General features: G+C 39.0%; 1 protein-coding gene across 1 annotated transcript in view; it reads left to right on the top strand.

The window, feature by feature from the left end:
* Positions 1-21,177, top strand: part of MYO10 (myosin X) — a 206,429-nt gene that overhangs the window by 63,003 nt on the left and 122,249 nt on the right. Inside the window, exon 4 of the mRNA XM_075270986.1 lies at positions 20,777-20,964. Coding sequence (XP_075127087.1) covers positions 20,777-20,964 — 188 coding nt within the window. The remainder of the gene's footprint in view (positions 1-20,776; positions 20,965-21,177) is intronic.

Raw genomic sequence — 21,177 nt, 5'->3', positions numbered from 1 at the left:
TTATACATTTAAGGAAAAAGACTTTAGATGTATATCGTGCTATCTTGTAATTGCGTTCTAGTGATCAGAGTCTGATATTATCAGCATTGAAGGGGATGGTATAATTTACAGTTCTGCCTTCCCACACTTTATAGAATATGCATGGAATGCGCGGCTTTGTGAACAGGAAACCTCAGTCCTGATATGAAATAAAAGCCAGCCTTAATCCAGTACTACTATCTTTAGAGCCGCATAGCTCTCAATTGTGTTAAAAGCTGCCTCCAGCTGCAGAGAGTATCAGATGTGGCCCTAAAGCATGAAACACAAAGTATGCAAAACCTAATTACTGAAGAATTTAGTAATGATATACAAAAATGATACAGAACAATTAAATATTTGTTTTATCCATAGTGAGTTTCGTGAATGCATTCCACTATAGTTGGATATACAATACTTACCAAACGTTTTTATTTGCTTGTGTATAATAGTTTCTTTTTTACTTGACTACTCGTACAATGTGTTTCCATGTGACGTAAACACCGCAAATAAAGCGTCAAAAACCACAGGGTTTTACAGTCTCTACAAAGTGGATGGGACTCATCCACACAGTGCAGAATAATACATGCAGTGGACATGCTGTGATTTCCTAAACCATTGCACAGCATGGCTGTTATACCTACAGAAATCCCTTCAGTTTCCCTATATGTATGATTGAAGCAGAAAGTTCACAGAGCGGACCTGTGCAGACTTTCTGTGAAAAGCGCTGCTGGTAAAACCGCAATGCATTGCTGCTGCGTTTTTTCCACAGTGCTTTTTTGCTGTGGCCCGCTATGTGGGGCTTTAGCCTTAAAGAGAAATTGACGCAAGGAACTATTCCCCTCAATGGTTCTGCAGTCTATAGTGCACTTTTGGGCCAAAGGTGTAACTAGAAGCTCATGTGCCCCGATGCAAAATCTGTAACAGGGCTCCCGCTTGCTGTGTGCTTTGTATTATACTGGTGTCTTATTATACTGTAAAGAGGTCTTTTGGCCGCTAGCGAGTGCCTACTGCGAGCGCTACCTCTGCACCCCCTATAGCTACACTCTGGATTACAGATTCCAGCTTCCTCCTGATGTATGCAAATGTTATGTGTCTTCTGAATCTAGCTGTTAGCTTTACTGTGCCTGTGCATGAAGTGGAGTCAATAATCCGAATATTAGATGATGCTGTCTGAATTTTCTTATCTTCATCTTGGTCTTTACTCACAATGGGGGGCTCACTATATAGATACCTTTGAGTCAAGTTATGGATTCCAATTCATGGACAATTTTCTGTGGTGTCAAAGTGAGAAAAAAAGTTACTGACGTAGGCTCTGGTTCCAAAATAAAATCATTAATTATTTTAATTCTAATTTACAATAATTAATATTGTATAATAGATTACATATATGGTTTGATGCCATTTATTTGAATTCAATCACTACATTCACTTTTTAGCCATTTAAGGACTGGGCCGTGTTCTCTTCATTTTTGTTGTTTTTTTCAAACATGCAGTTTTGAAGGCTATAACATTTTTTTTTTTTTTTACTTTGGGTTATTAAAATAATTTTTGCTCCTTTCTTGGTGATAAATAGGGCTTTATTTTATGTTTTTATTTTTCAATATTTTTTTTTCTTTATTTTAATATCTGAGAAAATGTAAACATTTTCATGTTTTTTTTTTTATATGCACAAGGTGCTCCAAAAACATAAATAATTTTCACTCTCCGTTACAGTATTATTTGCAAATTGCATTCATTTTAAAGACAATTACAGGAGCATTCTCCTGCACTCACTAGTCCACAGCTATGTTATGGATTCTGTTAAAGTTTAAGTGAAGTAGTGCCAGAAATATAAATCTGACATTTTATAGGTTTTTCTTTTAATTGCTTTACATTAGTCCATTATACAGAAGTCAGCTTGGGAAGCCATGTTTCCAATTATGAGGGTTTCTCACTTTAAGTTTGGCTTCATACTTGCTTCTAGAAGCCCAAGTAACTACCAATTAAAATTTTCCACCCTATGTTTAACATTGTGGTTACTTGCCACACCTTGGGTGTATTCATGTCAATTGATCTAAATCCAGAGATTCAACATTTATGCACCACAGCTATGTTTTCCTGGTTTGAGAATTAAAACGTAAATAGTCAGCATGAAATGAATGTAGTAAAGCGACATGTGTATATTATAATTTGACAGAGTTTATCTGGTCTTTGCAAGCATTCTTACATTATTGTGATGACATTATTATATTAGTGACATGATTGTTATATTGTTTCAGGACTTTAATGCTAGATGATGGAGATCTATCTGCCTTTACTGCCCTATTCTTTAAGTCGCCGGTAGCCCAAAGAAGCTGGGGTGCAGTGCGATTGACAGCTTTTTGTAGTCTTTTTATGTCACAGTTCTTTTCAGAGACCTTCATCTGTTCCATTTTATTGTGGTATTGACTGTGTTTATAGGAATCTGGGGTGGTGGAGTGTTGTGCTGTAGTATTGCCAAAATATCAAATTCCATATTACATAAGTAGAGCATACCTGCCACAGGTTAGAATTTTATCTGTCCACTAGCTTTTAAGGGCTCATCACTATTCCTCCCGACTTTCTCATACACATGCATCTGCTACTCAGACACCTCTAGTAGCACTTCATCTCTCTTGAGAACAAATAAGTTGAGCATGTTGACATATGCCACCAGAGGAGAGTCAGGGCACCTCTATACACATGGCAACCAATCCAACCAAAATAGTCAGAGTAAGCCGATATTCATCTTGTCTATGGACATCTTTGTCTTTGACTAAAAGAATTTTCAAACATAACAAGCTATAAGACATTTTAATAAATATTTCTCAGGCGTAAGTCAACATAAAGGTAGGATAGTTGTGGTTGTAGGATAATTGATTTTTGCTAAATTCCTGGGTTCTTAATCCAAGTCTTCCTGTTCCACAGGATGTGACTTAGTCTACTGGGCTTCCTGCATTTCACTGCTTGTTTCCATTTCACCTTTGTCCTGTATACTTATGAGACACATACTGAAGCTTTCACCTGAATCTTTCAAGCATATTATATCCACTGAAATATTTAACAGTTCTGATTTCTGTGTCAGACCTATAATTGTGCAGTAACATATGGCGCTGTTTTGTGTATCAGTAGAAGACGTTGTAATGGCTATACAATACTGGGACCTCCAACACTTTTGTGACACAAATAATATTTTTGCTTCTGTTATGAAAATGTGTCATGTTAATTTTCTGATTTACTGAACAGGTGATTGGTAAGTCCTGATGACGTTTAGTGATGTACATGGTATTCCCCACCAATTGTGTGCATAAAGAGCACAATACACCTCCTTCTTAAAGGGAGTCTGTCATTGCAGAAATGCATTTATAAATAAGCACAGATTCAAATAGCCTTTAGAAAAGCTATTCTAGGCATACCTTATTTCTTTATTCTTTGCAGCCATTTTTTAATGAACTTGTAGTTCGTGATATACAAATGCTGTGATCAGAGTACAGCATCGTCGTCAGCTGAAGAACGCCTCCGGCTCCTTTCTTCTATACCCCCTTATTTCTACTATGGATCCTCTTTGCTGCATAAGGAGCAGAAAGTGACATTGTCGAGGACAGATTCTTGCTCATGTGCTGTACATACATTATTTATGGACAAAATATATTTATGATGATTTTTCTATAATTATCATCTTCATACAGTGCAAAAGATATATATTTCCTTATCCATAAAATTGGAAAAAAAGACACTATCATTGATTGATCAGTGATCAGGCTATTGAATACATCTGCTGTTAGCTATCTTTAACCTCAAAACTTAGACTCATGCACCCAGTACCCACTTTGATGTCAAATTAATTGACTTAGGTTAAGAGTTGTTATTTTTCTTAATAATATCTATGTTTTTATGAGATACAGACAAAGCCCATTGGAGCGGGATATTTGCTTTTCCCCCTTTTTTTAATCTAATTTCCAAAGTAAACTGTATTGAGTTCTTGAACTTGTGTATCCATTTTAATACTGTGTATGTTTTTTTGTGGAATTGCAATGCAGCAATGAGTAACACGAGAAATCCTCAGAAAGTGAAGAATTCTGTGAATTATTTGGAGGTTCACAAAACCTCTAGAGCCATATAATTGGTTCTGGTCTGGGGTACCTTAGGCCCAATAGACAACAACCTTTGGCATCCAGTAAAGCCAATCTGATTCTGTTGAAATATGGAGATCTCATTCATGTTATAGTTACAATTTCTAAAGATGTCTTATTGAATGGCCATACTAGGTTGTTTCACATTGTATGCTCCCTTCTGCCTAATCAGTCACATAATAGTGATCCTTACAGGGTATTGTGAGCCTATACGTAGTACATACACGCTTTATAATGGGCAATTGTAGACTACAGTATGTGTAAATAAATATGTTCAAGCAATCAATATGGATGAAACCATTTAATTTAATATGTGACCTGACTGTTTTTCCAAGGTCAGAGAGTCCTGGGGTGATCCTTTGGCATGTGTGCCAGCCATGCGAGTTAATGTCGCCTCCAGCACTTTAAGCTCACATGTCTAATTTGTGCTCACATGGGTCTGATTTTCCTTTGAGTCTGGCATTAATAACACATGTCCACAGTACAAGTAAAATGCAGGCATTAAAAAAATCGTAAAAAAGACTCTTTTCTTTATTAGTTCTAGGTCTTTCATGTGAACCAAATAGAAAATAAGCTAATAAAGTCCTGAAACCTTGATGGAATATTAAAATGTTTTACTATTTCATTGTTATTAAAACTTTCAACCTTAAAGTGTACCGCCATTTATAGAGACATTTTGATGTGTCTTAGAAATGGTAATTGAGAGGTCTACATTGGGTACCTCTTTGGCTCCTATCTTCATATAGCTCATAAACAGGTAAATAATATTGAGAATACTGTAAATGCTGACTAAAAAATTTACACTCCACTATTTGCCATCTTACTTACACTGGAACTAAAACTGTGAATAGATGTCTGTAGTAACAAAGCCCCTTTAATGACTGCTGGACAGTATGAATACATGCACTGCATAGCCACATGATCATATGTACAGTATCAGTGGCAGTTTACATTAATAACATTGGAATGCCACTTGTAAATCGGTGCTACTTGTCTATGGACGAGCACTGTGAGCAGAGGGAGGGGGTGTTCCTCTCCACTCTCACAGTACAGCGCTATAGGCGCTGCTGTAAGGAAGAGCGTTCCTGACTGTCAGGAACGACCTTCTGACGGTGAAGAGCTACGCTACCGGCACTGATAGCTCTTCAGTTGGGGCACAGATCGTGAAAGCCGAATGCGCTGAATGTCAGGGAGGAAGTAGTTAGCTTCTTCTCATACTTGGATTACCCAGCTGTAGCCTGGGAAATGATTGTGTATTTGCAGCCTTGTGAATATTTTGTGTAAATCTCAGGAAGTAGATTTTAGATCTGTTTATCTGCGTGGTACACAAAGCATGCCTAGGTAAGTAGTCCAATGCTATAAAGTTAAATAAAATAACATAAATGCAAACTTTGCATTTACCACTAAACAACCATTCAGGTATTTTACTTTGTCGGCCAGTTCTCACTAGCACCTCTAAATAATGTGAGCCCAGTTTTTTGTTTTTTTCTTTGTTTTTGCTTCTGAGCACATTCATTCACTGCTTTGGCTTGCATCAATCACTACACTAACTCTATGGGATTTGATGTAATAACTTGGGCACCATCTGGTATATAATGATATACTATTTACACATCTGGCAAAAGTTAAACACTTTTTTGTCTGTATTGATTTTGGCACTCATGGTATTTTACTTTTTTTAGAGAATGAGGAGGGAACAAATCTAACTGCATATGAGACATTTTTTTAGGGTAATATGTGAAGATGTGGATGTCTGGCTCAGCTCCTACAAGCCAACCTGACTTACTACTTCTAGAAGAATGCTTATTTGCAAAAAATAAAAAATAAAAAATTTACGCTAAGGCCCATAAGGCGAAAAACAGAGCAAAAAAAAATCTATGGAAAAAAAATGCAGTGGAAACATATTCTTGTTTTTTTCCACAGTGTTTTTCATTTCGTTTTTGCTGAGTTTTCTTAGCAGATTTTCTTCCCTTATTAAACTAAAAGGGAAAACATGATGAAGTGAGAAACGCCAGGATTGGAAGGAAAAAGTACTACAGAGCAGAGTAGACAGAGATGACATGTTTTAAAACTTTGCATCTTGGGAAATGCAGTTTGACCATAATATTGAAACAACAAAAGTATTTTTCACCTGGAAGCAGGTCCTTACATCGCCATGCAGGCAGAATGCTAATGTGGGTAAAAAAGAGGTGTCTCTATGTACTTGTAATAGTAATACAATACAAATTATTTTATAATTAGAAAAAACATTTAAGGCCATGGTCCCACGGGCCGGAAACGCCGCAGGAAAAATCGCTGCGTTTTACAGTACTTGCAAAGTGGATGGATTCATGCGACTCCCATGCCCATTTTGTGTTTAACACCACAGTGCAAACACACTGCGATTTCCAAAACAGCGCAGTTTTGGAAATCACAGCATGTCAATTACATCTACGGAAACGCCAGCTGCTTTCCCATAGATATTATGGTAACAGAAAGTCTGCAGAGGTAAACTCTGTGAACTCTCTGTTCAAAGTGCTGCAGGAAGAACCGTTATGCGTTCCCGCCGCGATTGTTCCCGCAGCGCTTTAGCGCTCTGTATCGTCCAGTGGGGCCTTAGCCTAAGTGAATAGGGCAGAGCTTCCAATCCAGGCAAAGCCCATGGACAAGAATGGCACTGTTTCTACTAACAGAACAGTCACAAACTAGTTCAACTTAGGTTTTAGTCAGCTTTTTTCTTTCTTAGTGTATATGTCAAGGAAAGGAGGCAGTAACAGCTTTGTAGTGTTCAGTAGGAGTCTTAACATTATTTAAAATATTTTACAATTTGTGCTTTATAATAATAATAATAATAATAATAATTTTCAGGTCTCTTGAATACATAATAAATGGATGAATCTTAAAATTCAAGCAGGAAAATCTGGTCAACGTAATGTCTATGTGACCATCCAGGCCAATTCATAATGGCAAATAGAAGGATTAGGCTTGTTGACTTTAGTATGCTTATTCTTTTGTTCCTAAAGAAGATAAACTCCTGCCAGAGGTGCCTTGTTTTGGCTTTAATCCCTCACACAACCGTCTCCAAGATTTCTCCCGTGCATCCCCCATACTCTGGAACTCCTTACCAAGACATATAAGACTGACCCCCACAATCACAGGATTCAAGAAGGCCCTGAAGACTCACCTATTCAGGAGGCCTACAACCGCCAATAACATTATCACCACACCGCCATCTGAACTGTCTCCCCCCTCTCCTTCTGTCTCTACCCCCCCTTCTCTCTACCCCTCTGTGCCAGCTGATCACTGTTAGTATTATATCTATCTGTATATTTTATGTATTGTATGTAAAGCATCATGAAATGAATGGTGCTATATACATAAACAATAATAATAATAATCTACATATTGACTTTTTAATGTTTCAATAATAGTTTTATTTATCGCTCCTGTGCTGGATTTTCTGTTACTTGCATTTTTGGCAAGGCCAACATGTTTTACTTTTATAAACCTCAAGTTGAATATGTTCCTTACACTTTGTGTATGGGAATTACTGTTGGAAATATGTAACACCATCCCAAACCACAGTGCTGATGGGCTTTCACCCCAGAATAGTTTGCGGACTGCATCTTAAAATAGTTTACAGGTAGTGTCGTTCCACTTGAATAGTGCCATTGACCAGCATGTTTTCCTTTCCTCTATAAATAGCTGACTTCAGTCACTGTGGAACATCTGTGTCAGAGAAATTCTGCTCACAGTAAGCATGTTATTCCAGCGTATGTAGCAAGGTTTCTAGTGATGAACCCCAACTTTTCAAAGATAAATAAACAGAAAGCTCAGCACAAAGACACAATCTGAAGACAGCTGGAGTAACCTCTGCCCTCTGTAAACACTACAAATCACTTCCAGAAATGGTGTCAAACCTCAACATTCATAACTCGCTCTGTCCAAGACAGAAAGAAAACTCCACAAGGAATGCAACAATATAGACTATGGAATTCAATGCATTAAAAAAATATATCTACTGGAGCAGCTCTGTTATCTTGGACTGTACATGGAGTTTAGACGTTCTCCCTATGTTTGCTTGGGTTTCCTCCCACACTCTAAAGACATACTGATAAGGAATGTAGATTGTGAGCGCTAATATGGGTGATGACAAAATCTGTAAAGAGCTGCCATGCAAGTAAAATAAATATACCCCCTGGACTTTTTAAATTTAACACCTAGGAATCACATGAAACATAATATTTTTTCTTGCAATGAATCAAAATGACAAAAACCTACATATATTGCATGTATTAGGCTACATTCAGACAACCGAGGTCTAAAACGGGCATGAAAAATGTCCATGTTTGTGACAGTCATGCACCTGAAGGGCACCTGTTGTCACAGATCCTCCATACATTACAGTGTATGAAGGGATCCATGAAAATAGCCCCCATGTAAATACCCCCCATTCACTGATATTGAATTTAATGCTGTTATGTGTTCGTTCAGATCAAAAACAGCCAAAACAAAACTGCTATTATTATACTTTGTACTTTAGAGAGTGGAGGTGATCAACATAAAAACAATGTGACTCACCTCTTTTGCACAACTCCCTGCTGTCTTTTGCAGTTGTGGCTGACGTCAGGGACCACTGACTGGGCCTTGGTGTCATTTATGTGTATGGTTCACAACGCCACATGACACTTAAGGCCCAATCAGCGGTCCTTGACGTCAGCCGAAACCACTGAAGACATCAGGGAGTCATCACATAGCACAGGAGAGGTGAGTAACACTGTGTTTTCTCACTTCCCCTTGTCTTCTGCTTATTACCGTATTTTTCGGACTATAAGACGCACTTTTTTTCCCCAAAATTTCGGAGGAAAATGAGGGTGCGTCTTATAGTCTGAATGTGGGTTTGCAGCATGGCAGCGCTACTGCCACCGCTGGTTTTCTTCAGCGGCAGTAGCGCGGCAATCTGCAGGCCCCGGCAGCTAAGACAGTCCCCGGCATCTGCTGTAATAGACCGGCGGATGCCGGGGAGTGTCTTAGCTGCCGGGGCCTGCAGATTGCCGCGCTACTGCCACCGCTGGTTTTCTTCAGCGGCAGGAGCGTGACAATACTGCAGGCCCCGGCAGCTAAGACAGTCCCCGGCATCCGCCGGTCTATTACAGCAGATGCCGGGGACTGTCTTAGCTACCGGGGCCTGCAGATTGCCACGCTCCTGCCGCTGAAGAAAACCAGTGGTGGCAGTAGCGAGGCCATGCTGCAAATCCACTCCTCCTCCACAGGTCCCGGCAGTCAGTTAGCCCCGGGGCCGGTCCCCACCGGCCCCATACCTTTAGTGATGCAGGCCGGCTCCTGCACGGCGAGGCCGCAGGAGCCGACCTGTTCCGATGACAGCCGGGAGCTAATGAAGGCTCCCAGGCCTGTCATAGATATATATTCCTATCGCGGCTGGTCTATGACCCTCCGATAGTAATGTATAGAATCTCCCATAGATGGCAATACACTTGTATTGCCGTCTATGGGACTTGCAATCAAATGATTGCAGGTTCAAGCCCCCTAGGCGGGGGATAATAAAATAGTAAAAAAAAAAAGACCACTTAAAAAAAATATAATAAAAAATAAAATAAATAAAAGTTCACCTCCTATCCCTAGAATACATATAAAAGTATAACATTACTGTGAAACATACACATTAGGTATCCCTGTGTCTGAAAATGCCCGGTCTACTAATATGTTTATGTACAGTGAACGTCAAAAGTGCTAAACTGCCGGGTTTTTCCTCTCTGTTTTGCCTCTGAATTAAATAAAAGGTGATCTAAGCAATAAACATTTCCCAAAATGGTATATCTAAAAAGTACACCTGGCCCCACAAAAAAAACGCCCTATACATCCCCGTACAGCTGCAGGGTCACCTGTCAATGTGGCCTTGCAGCTGTTCCAAAACTACAACTCCCATATATTAAATATTTTACCATTTTTTGCCTGAAAATTTTTTTTCCCTATTTTTCTCCTCTAAAACCTGGGTGCGTCTTATAGTCCGAAAAATACGGTATATTCTGAGATCTGAAGAGACCCCAAAGTATATTATCAGTTTCAGTTTGGTCCAAACTAAACCTCCGGGTGAATCTCACAGGGTTCAACCAACACTTAATCATACTGTAAAATGGGTGTTATTTAAGAGTGTTATTAATCATCATTAATCGTAATCAAGGTAAAATGTCCGATTAAGGTCGGGGCCTCATGTGGCAAATCCCATCCACACATTGCGGAAAAATACGCGCTGTCATTGCTGCCACTGTTTCCCCTGCAGCGCTTGTTTGCTGTGGCCTGCTATGAGGGCCTAAGCCTAATCATGATTTTAATTTAGGTCTAAATCTCCCGCCCTAGCTCATACTCCATAATACATTGGTAGATGTAAATGGGACTCTGCTCGTCTCTTAGATGCAGTGAATTCAGCCGAGAAGGTTATTTTTAGATTTGTTTTCACCAGTTTTGGACGGATGTTAATCAAGAAAAAAAACTACAGCTTGTATATTTCAGAAGAATTGTGAAACTATGCAGATTTTTTTCCCATTTGTCCATGTTTCACAGAATTATCTTGTTCTTAGCTCTGTGATGTAAAAGTGCAGTATTCAGTGTTTTGGCATGTACATCTGCACTTGTGTTTTTCCAGGGTTTCATTCCACTTTCCTTTGTTCTTCTGTTCATATAGAGAGAAAGAAGAACAATGAACTGAACAATCATAATAATGCAGTCACAAATGTTGTCCTTTCTACATATAGATAGCTAGATCGATAGATCGATCGATAGATAGATAGATAGATAGATAGGTAGATAGATAGATAGATAGATAGATAGATAGATATTGGACTATTGATCTGTCTATCTATCTATCTATCTATCTATCTATCTATCTATCTATCTATCTATCTATCTCCAGCACAGAACTACAAGATACAGTGATTAGATTTTACTGCATTGGCTATGACAAAATGACAAGTTACCTTTATTCAATAATTCCATCTTGCAGAATATTGTCCGATTTTGCCACACTTTTGCCCATAGACAGGATGTAATAGAAGATCTTTTTTTGTTTTCATGGCGGTTGAACAAGGTCAAGGTTCAACAGTCTTGATCAGTACTGATGGGTGCTTGCTGTATAATATAGCCCTGAGCGTATAAATGTCAAATATCAAGAAGGCTTTAATAACCAGTTTCCCACAAGTACCGAACTCTGTTGGGCCGGACCTGTACATCCTCGCAGATTTAAGAAGCTACACGACATTGTGCTGCTGAAGGAATAGGGAACCGGCTGTTACTAATGTGAATATTCCAAAGAGAAAACACAGATAGTTTATTACAATGAGTGTTGTGTGTACAAATATGGGAAATGACAAGATGGGGAGGGGCTTCTCGGTAGTGGTCATGTGATCTGCTGGGTGTTGGGCACTGTAAGAGCTGCAGGGTCCTAGACAACCCAGATCAGCTCTGCGGTTCAGGTTAAGAGGTAACATTCTTATGGTAACTAGGGCTACTATATCACATTTTTTTAAAAGTGTTACCCTGCCCAAATCACAAATTCTAGCCCCATCTCCAGCAACACAAAAAAGTGTCACCTACATGGAAATCTCTGTTATGGAGAGGGAAATTTTAGAAAAAAAAAACCTTTTAGTAATACTTAATACTGTAAAAATAATAATAATAATAATAATAATAATAATTAAAAAAAAAAAAACAGACACGTACACCCCTCCTTTTTGTTTACATTTTCCTGAGTATTAAAAAAGAAAACTTATGCAAAAATAAAAAAAGACATTAAAATTAATCCATATGTATCACCAAAAAAAATTATAGCCCTCAATCCAGGGAAAATGGCCTGCAGCTCTTACACTAATATGCTGCAAATAAGAGACCAGTGTTCAGCCAAATTCAGTGTCCCAAGACATGATCTCAGACACCATGACAGAAGGGAAAGATACTTATTTTCCAATTGATATGTGCATAGAACAATTTGCATGACATAGATAACTTTTAATAGCTTCGGCAATAGATTGAGAAATATTGGAAAAGATAGATGTCACCTAACAAGGAGGGGGTTAAGAAAGCGTTCACACTACCGTCAGTGTTCGACAGGTAGTGTCTGCTCCTAGTGTCTGTTCAAAATCTCGCACGGACATTAGGAGCGGACACTAGCTATGTCTGTGACACTTGTCATTCACTTAAATGGCGATCGGGTGCGTTCTATTGCACTCCATGCCCTTCCTTCACTGTCCACATGTAAAGATGTCCGACTTTTCAAACGGACAGAAAAACCCGACATGTAGGTTTACGAGTTCTCAATGTATTTCCCTACATATTCAATAATGCAATGAAAGACACAGAACATTGGAGTCATAGATTCAGTGTTACAATGTCGTCGTATGATACTATATTCATTACCTTCTTGATGATTTTGGTTGGACTTGAATCTTTATTTTTACTATATATCATTTACTAGTAACATTTATAGACTACTGTCCTGGATAAAGGCAGCACAAACAATGTCTCCATGTAGGGAATGTGACCTTAGATGTAGTTTATAATTTAGAGAGAAAGTTGGATGAAGCCCAGTGCAAATTAGTGGGAGACAAGGAAAATCACTCATTACATTACCACAGGCCTTAAACTAAGTTTAAGAGCTAAAACAAGCCCATGAATTATCTTGTCTGTGTTTATGATGGATCAGCAGATACATTCTCTAAGTAATGTTCTCTCTATTGCCTTCTCATTCTCTAAGACATGTGTTTTAGTTTGTGACCGAGCGGAGTACGGTGACTGTACCCAGCTGTTGTATCCAGCTGTCTGGTATGTGGCTTGTACCTTCAATCTACCTTATAAATTCTGTTAATATTTTTCATGCAGCCTTGCAAAATGGTACGGGCATTCGCTAGTTAAAGAGGCAGTGTAATAGTGAAATTTCCAAAAACAGGTTATAATGAGTAATGTAACTCCAACCTTATCATAATTTTACTTCCATCACATTCACCAGTCTTTGACAAGGGGTCATAGGGAATAAATGCTATTTACCTGTCTGGTGAGTAAATGGTTAAATGCAATGACTGTAAAGCTCTGTAGTGAAATATGAAATATTGCTCTGCTCATGTGAGATTGGCTTTCTCCTCTTCTGCTCTTTTCTAATTGGTCAAAAATGTTTTATTAGTTCTCTAATCTAGACTTTAAAATAAAACCAAGACTATGCCGGTATGCCTGGTAGATCCCATGTTATTACTAGTTGAAGTGAAGCTGCATATACTAGCACTGTGCACACTTCAGCCAGTGTGCAGGGGAACACATGCAGACGTGCAGGGAGAGGAGATGGATTAACCTAAGGAGCAGCTTCCGTCTAGTCACACTGTGTACACGGCAATCACAGCTCCTTGGCATGATTGACATCTTCTTTGTGACATCAGAAAGTGAGCGGACTGTGAGAGAGGTCAGTCATACCCAGGAGCATAATTAATCATCACAGTTTTGCTATCCATGTCCACTTTCCTGCCCGCTTTTTAAAATTGGAGTGAGTAGGGTAAAAATTCATACAGTTGCAGAATTTTGGCGCAAATGACCTACAATCACAGATCCTTCTTATGCAACTTTATTACTCCAAAATTCTGGAGTACAGTATTTGATAAAGTTTTATTTGCCTGCTTGGTTAGAGCACATGCATCCTTCACGGATATAGAAATGATGACATGACAGCTAAGAATCCTTTAGATTTTCATTTTTTACAATGGGACTATAATGTCAATCATAGTTATGTTCAGAGACATATCTTGAATCACTTGGGATCCAATGCAAAATCTTTTTAGGGGCCTGATTCCTACCTTATGCCATTTAGAATAGTGGTATATTTTGTTATTTTATGTGGCAGAGGGACCCCTAGGGCATGGTTACAACTGTTACTGCTGCATCCCCTATAGCTACATCCTGGTTTCATTGTCTATTAGCAAATCATGAACTGGAAAATACCCAGTGTATATTTGGATAAGCAATATTTGAATTTTATTATTTGCCATCTGTCTCGCTAGTGTATCCTTTTCTTGATTTATGTCAGGTTGGTTATGTAGGTTGTCTTGTCTTATTTTTAGAATTTCCAGCATACTTACCTTACTCAATCTTTCCCTGATAATCGTCTTCCTTCTGTCTTTTCTATACTAAGATAAAGTGTTGCTACACCCTAAACCACACATTATCTTTTACTGATGCAGCCTCTTTGTCAGAAAAGAGGATCTTGCTCCTAGCACCGTCTTTTGAAGGTAGCTCTCTATAGATTAATGCACGGTTTTTCATTGAATCCAAATGCATAATCTGGGACCCTCTTCCTTTTAAAGGAATTATTCTGGGTTGGCTGTTATTCCCAGATTATCCAATTAGGCATTATGAAAAACCAAAAGGTGGTGCTAGGAGCAAGTTCCTCTTTTCCACCAATGATATCTTATTTGTATATTCCTTACCCAGAATTCTTAGCAGAGTATGCATTATCAAATAGCACATGTACATGTCTCCCTAATGAGGCACAGTACCCCTTTTGACCCACATCTACACCTTTCATACAATTAGCTATTAAAATGCCCTGCATTGATGAGAGGCAACAACCTGGAACATGTCTATAATGGGGCACCTCATCCTTTTGGTGGAGTTATTCAGGTTTGTCCATTATTCTCAGGTTATGCAATTAGGTTTTATGGAAAACTATTCCTCAATCTATTGGGAGTCTTCCAAAAGGAGTCAATAGGAACAAGTTCCTCTTTTCCACCAATGATGTCTTATATTCCTTACCCAGAATTCTCCCTAAAGAGACACAGCACCTCTTCTGACCATTTATTGATGTCACCTTTATTGGTTGAAATTTTGATGAGAACTTTTTATATGAATCTAAATAATTTTCACAGCATTGTATTCTGATGATGTCATCCTGTAATATATTTGTCACACTAAGACTGTAAGTTGAAACTCAATGAAATTAATAATACACATCTCAGCATGTTGGACAGTTTCATGCATATAAGTGCCTAAGGGGTTCTAGAGTAACAAGAAACTTTTCGAGATATTAAATAAACACAGGGGAATGCACAGGCGTCTAGACAAAGTGAGGTTTACTACTTTTTATAATATTCTCTATGCCTAGCTATAAAGTTTGTCAAATTGTTGACTGGTGATAGCAGTACTTCAATCCTAGGAAGAAAATATACAGTATATGGTCTCCTCACAGCCTGAGACACATGCAAGAACAATGTTATTTGATAGTTAAAAAGATTTCAGTCTTCTGATCACCCCTATATACAATACTGGTGTCAACTGTAAAGAGATTAGATGGCACAGTGCCCACACACCTGATACTATTGCATTGTCCCATAGCAAAGACATAGTGCTACAAATTCATTGCCCCAATAATAATATCTGGCATAAAACCCTCATAGGAATGACTCACAGTGACAACTGTTGAAAAACATAAAGGCAGCTAGTTGCAACATACCCATAGAGAAGACCATGGTGTCAATATAAGTGCAGGCACAAATCACCAATAATGTGCTTTAAAAAATGGATATTGTAAGGGATATTATGGAGCAGTTTATAAAAACATAGCCCTTCTGTATTGTCTACTGCATCTGTAAACCCCCTTGTATTTATTTCATGGTGTAATAGGTACTGACAGGTCTTCTTAAGGTCATTATTTTGCTGTGCAGACACAAACATATGGGAAGTGTGGGTGACATGTAATATCTGCCTCCTTGTAAACTTACATAGTGAGTTGGAAGGAAAAGAGTGCTGCATCCGTATCTACTGCTCTGAGACTGTTTAATAAACTGTCTGATCTTTCATCACATAGACTAAAATATATCTTTTGTATATAGACATTGAGGAGTGCACAGACAGCTGCTGAAATGTTCAGAAATCTAAGTGCTTTATTATACCGTAACATATTTATCAGTCCTCCGTAGGTGCTTACTCTCACTTTTTATTGGTGCACTTTCACCTTTCACTAAGAAAATATAAACTGACTCTCCGAAAAATCCTTTTATGTTACATTCCCAAACCAGGTGGACCATATGCAGGTATGACTATATCAATATACCTTATCCTACAGCTTACTTTAGGTCAGAGAATAAGGGGTGGAACATTATTCTCATGGTGCCTTAGATATTTGCCGTTTGAAATTAGTCCCCTACGCACATTGTCAGTTCCAATATTACCTGGGCCGGCAGGTATATACTTCTAGTTCAGATGTGCCTCCTCTCTATCCATGCACTGTGCCCTCCTGGCATGTCCTCTACTCTGCCTGCTTCATATCCCAGCTTTACTAATCAGCTTAGTATTTGCCCCCTTCTTATTTGTCAAAGTTATTTTGACTTAGTTTAGTTGAGTTTTTACTTTGTGCTCAGGTTTCAGTCAGTATATTAATAAACTGGTCATATAATAGTAACCACAAAATAAGTTTTTCCACCTCTGTGTGTCTGTCTATGCAGCCATACACATATAGACCCATGTTACTGTGAATCAGTTGTGCCAGTGTTTGTTGATAGACATCTCGTAGTCGAAAGACATTTATTTTATTTAAGAAGTGTTCTTTCCTACCATCTGTAGTCTCTTAATAGTTGACCCGCCGAGATTCATCTACAGTTAAGTATAGTGGTCGTTCTGGGCATCCTATTTGAAATGTGAAACGTTGGAAAATTCTGTGTGTGGTTTGGACTGGGCAGAAGCTATTTCAGAAATAGCAAGACATATTTGTTGTTGCTCTTTAGCTTTCACATCAAAGAACATGGCATATAACAGCCAGATGATAGAAATAAGAGAAACAAGTAAATGGTAAAGAGTCCTCTCAGCAGAAAATTGGAGAAAAGAGAGAAAAAACAGTCTCATTGCAGATGTCAATCTCCACAGGTTTCTGATGCGGGCATGTTTGCTATGTGTCTTTTACAGATATGTTTATGTGAAGTTGCCAGTCTGACATGAGCTCTGCCACATTCTGTGGTCAGGAAATGCCATTGATGTGATTTGAGGCCATACATGTTGCTGGAGCAGAAGTTCAGTTTTGGAAATCATTAACTCTAGTCGCCTAATTCTAAACTGTACTTAGAAAAATATACTTTTTGGAAAATAAACTTTTCTAGTGTTCTTTTCAGCTACATAGCCAATCTTTAGTGTGGTGGAGGTGCCAGTTGATGATATAACACATTGATCAGCACTCACTTGCGCTGGCCTTTTCATAGGTCAAAGCAAACCTCATGGGAGAGCGGCCATTGCTGTTGCAATTGTTTGCCAACTGTTTTTTGTTCCATTAGGTTGGCAGCACATCCCCTGTTTGCAGGAAAAGATGTGCCACTGACTAGCAAGCAGTTTATCCCCTCAAATAGTGTAACCGGTATAATTGGCAGACAAACGAGTGTTTGCATAGATATTGGCTGATCAATGCTGTGTACATTGGGCAGTATCCAATATGTGAGATTTTTTTGTTCGCTCAATCTTTGGCCTGGCTAAGGCCCCAGGAGCTGGAACCGCCACGCTAAAGCACTTCGGGAAGAACAGCGGCGTGAACACATTGCAGTTCTTCCCGCAGCGTGAGTCTTCCTCCGTGGACTTTCTGTTACAATTATATCTATGGGAATGCTGCCGGCGTTTCCGTAGATATAATTGACATGCTGCGATTTTCAAAACCGCAACGGTTTTGAAATCACAGTGTGTCCGCGCTGTGATTTTTTCCGCAAAGTGGGCATGGGATTCGCATGAATCCCATCCACTTTGGAAGTACTGTACAACACCGCCCGTGGGGCCCCGGCCTAAAAGTTTTTTTAAGCTTATACTGTGCAACATGGGTATGCAACAGGTCAAATAGGACTTCTGTCATTAAACACCTTCTTCCCCCACTTCTTTGAGTGACAGAGTCAGGGAGGGAGGTCTCACCTGGTATTGTGTTATTGCGTTTGCACAAGCATGTGGGGCATAGTAGTTTGGAGCAAAGGAGCCACCTACTCATCCTCCACGACCTTAACAATTTTGAGAAACTATGGCGTATCCTCACTCAAAAGATCTATGAGGGTGGGAGGCAGTCCACATCAATACAGCAGCTCTGGGAGGTTTCAAAGGCCTTCAAAGAAGGCGTCCTATGATAACATGTAAACCGTTAAAGGGGTTGTCCCTTAACAAGGATCCTATCTATACTTCTAGTTTATGTGGATATAAGACTTTTCCTAAATACATTGCTTTATCAAAACTGCTTTGTTTGGCCGCTATCTTAATTTATTCACTTCATTTTTAACACTGGCCCTTGGGATTATCTGCTCATTTGTCAAGTGATGTAGCTGCCTGCTGCTGCCTGCTCTCAGGGGGGAGGGGCTGACAAGCAACGGAGCTCCTCATATAGGGGAGGAGGGAGGTGAGAGCTTTGGGATTACTGTGCTGTCTATCTTCAGTTTTTCCACATATCAGCTGGTTTAATTGAATTTGGCTGATAAGGGCTGAGATAAGGAGTCCGTTACCTTTGTATGTAATGCAGATGCACTCAAAGCCAGCTCTGCTACATCAGTTTCCACATCAGGGTCATACTGTGGATCATAGCAGATAGCAGAGCATGTGAAACCCCGCCCACCAATATGCGAGAAATCCAGGAAGTGAAGAGAGTACAAAGCCTTCAGGCTTCAGAACAAGAGTTATGGGAATACCCCTTTAAGATGTTTTTGATTGAAATAACTTTTGATTTCAGTAAATATGACTTAATGCTGCAAATTCAAGGAATGATAATTTTTAGTACTTCACAACCTATAAAATGTTTAGAAACTCTGCTCTGCATAATAATTTTGAACAGTGGATTTTGATGTTTTAACGTGTTAAAAAAATATCATCATTGGGAGGTTTGTCTAATAACATTTGATTTGTTCTCTAACAGTTGAAGATTTGAATAAAATATGGATAGTCATATGCATCAACCTTTTAGGAAAATCAGAGAAAAATAGAAATAACATAAAAAAAATATATAAATATAATAATTTGGATCATGGTATAATATGCTTCATTCCGGTGAAAGACTCCCTTTCTCAGGCCAATTAACGGGGAATACTTCTCCTACGAAGGACCATTCCCAATAATTTTTATGTGTAAATGTGTTGCCAATTGTTTATTATCTAACAGCATCTCATATGCAGCATGAAAGATCCTCAATTGTAAGCCACTCACTGCCTTGTGTAAAAGTGTAATAATGCTGAGAATAATGGAACTCCATGCGCCTGATGATTGCTCAATGTAAAGGAATGTTCCGCTAAATTTTTTTCATTTATTCATTAAAACCATATTGTGAAATGTGTAATTTTTTTCTAATCTGTTTCTATTTTCTGATTGCTGGTTGTTTATTCTGCTTTTTTTGAACATGGTTATGGAGGCCACCATCTTTCCTGGGCTTCTCTTCTGCTGTGTTAACATTTAAAGGGGTATTCCCCCTCACATACTCTCCAGTCTTTACTGCTGTAAAATCTTCTTTCTTCCTGGTTTCTTGCATCATTTGGTAGGTGGCGTTTCACATGCAACCTGCCGTTTAGCTCCACCCCCAAATTTGTGTGTAGCTCCGCCCACCCATATTGGACTATGAAGTACAGGCAGCAGCAACTCCATTCTGTGTTACATACAGAGACTGCCTGTCTCTGCCATAATGAACACAACTGAATTAGCTAGGCTGATAACTGGGAGAACAGAAGAAATGAAAGCAGCTCCTCTCCCCTATCTGAGAACAGGGAGCTAGGTCACGTGGTGTAGACACAGGAATAGCTAGAAACACAGGCTCGCTCCCTGCACTTAGCCCCTCCTCCCTCCCCCTTGAGAGCAGCAGATACATCACTTGACTCATGAGCAGCTAAGTCAGGGCTGTGGCCACAAAGAATTGAATAAAGTAAGATAGTGGACAAACAAAGCAGTTTTGCTGAAGCAATGTATTTAGGAAAAGTCTTACATCCACATTAACAAGCAGTATAGATAGGATCCTTGTGATGGGACAACCCCTTTAATGATATGCTTTACAGTATAGCTATGGCCATAGACAATAACAGTCATTGAAGTCTGTAGAAGTCTGTGTAGGGAGAGGGAGTAGATCAACTGGGACATCTATGGTCAGTAGTAGATGCCATGATGGCTCAGGGATGTTATCAATAGAGGTGTGATCTTCTGTTGTAATACTGTCTGTCTTGTCTGTGATGCAATTGAGGTGACCTCTGAAAGAAATCCTATGCAGAATTGTCAAGTGTCATTCTATTATGAGGCTTAGGCTTAGAATGAAAATTGCAGGATACAGTACTTGTAGTAAGGTTGGCCGACCATCTGTGGTGGCCCCCTGACTCTCTTCTAGAGTTACATAGTTAGTAGAGGTCAATAAACAGTTAATAGATGAATGAATAGAAAATCAATGACAATGCTGTCAGGACATTATTCTTCTGCTTACTGTCCTTATGGTGAATTCACACAAGTTACAAGTAGAGCTGTTCACCTAAGGCAAATGAACCTTAAAATAGGCCTACAAGTTAGTTTATCCTCCACCCCTGAAAACCCATTCATAAAGGTCCAGGCTTAGATGTAATACAGAAAAACATACAGAATACCATAAAGCATGTATAAGTTGATTTTATGCTTTATTACAGACATATATTGGCTCCATCCTTGCTTCTGTCAACCCCTATAAGCTGATACCTGGTTTATATGACCGAAACACAGTGGAGCTGTACAGCAGGCACCGTATGGGAGAAATTCCGCCTCACATCTTTGCTGTTGCCAATGAATGTTACCTATGTCTATGGAAGCGCCATGACAATCAATGTGTTCTCATCAGGTGAGTGACAAACATATTGCTATATACATTGGGACAGATTTATTATGCCGTGTATGGCAATTATCACATTTTATCCAAAAACTTGTGACTTTTTGTCTTCACCACCCACACCATTTTCATATACAGGGGTGAGGTGTGGGCAGTGTGCTAAATTTATTATCGGTTGTAGCATTACACATGGTATAATGTATAATATATTCTATGTATACGGTA

Source organism: Leptodactylus fuscus, chromosome 4, assembly GCF_031893055.1.
Source record: "Leptodactylus fuscus isolate aLepFus1 chromosome 4, aLepFus1.hap2, whole genome shotgun sequence".
Classification (NCBI taxonomy): Eukaryota; Metazoa; Chordata; class Amphibia; order Anura; family Leptodactylidae; genus Leptodactylus; species Leptodactylus fuscus.
This window is presented reverse-complemented; position numbering and strand designations above follow the sequence as displayed.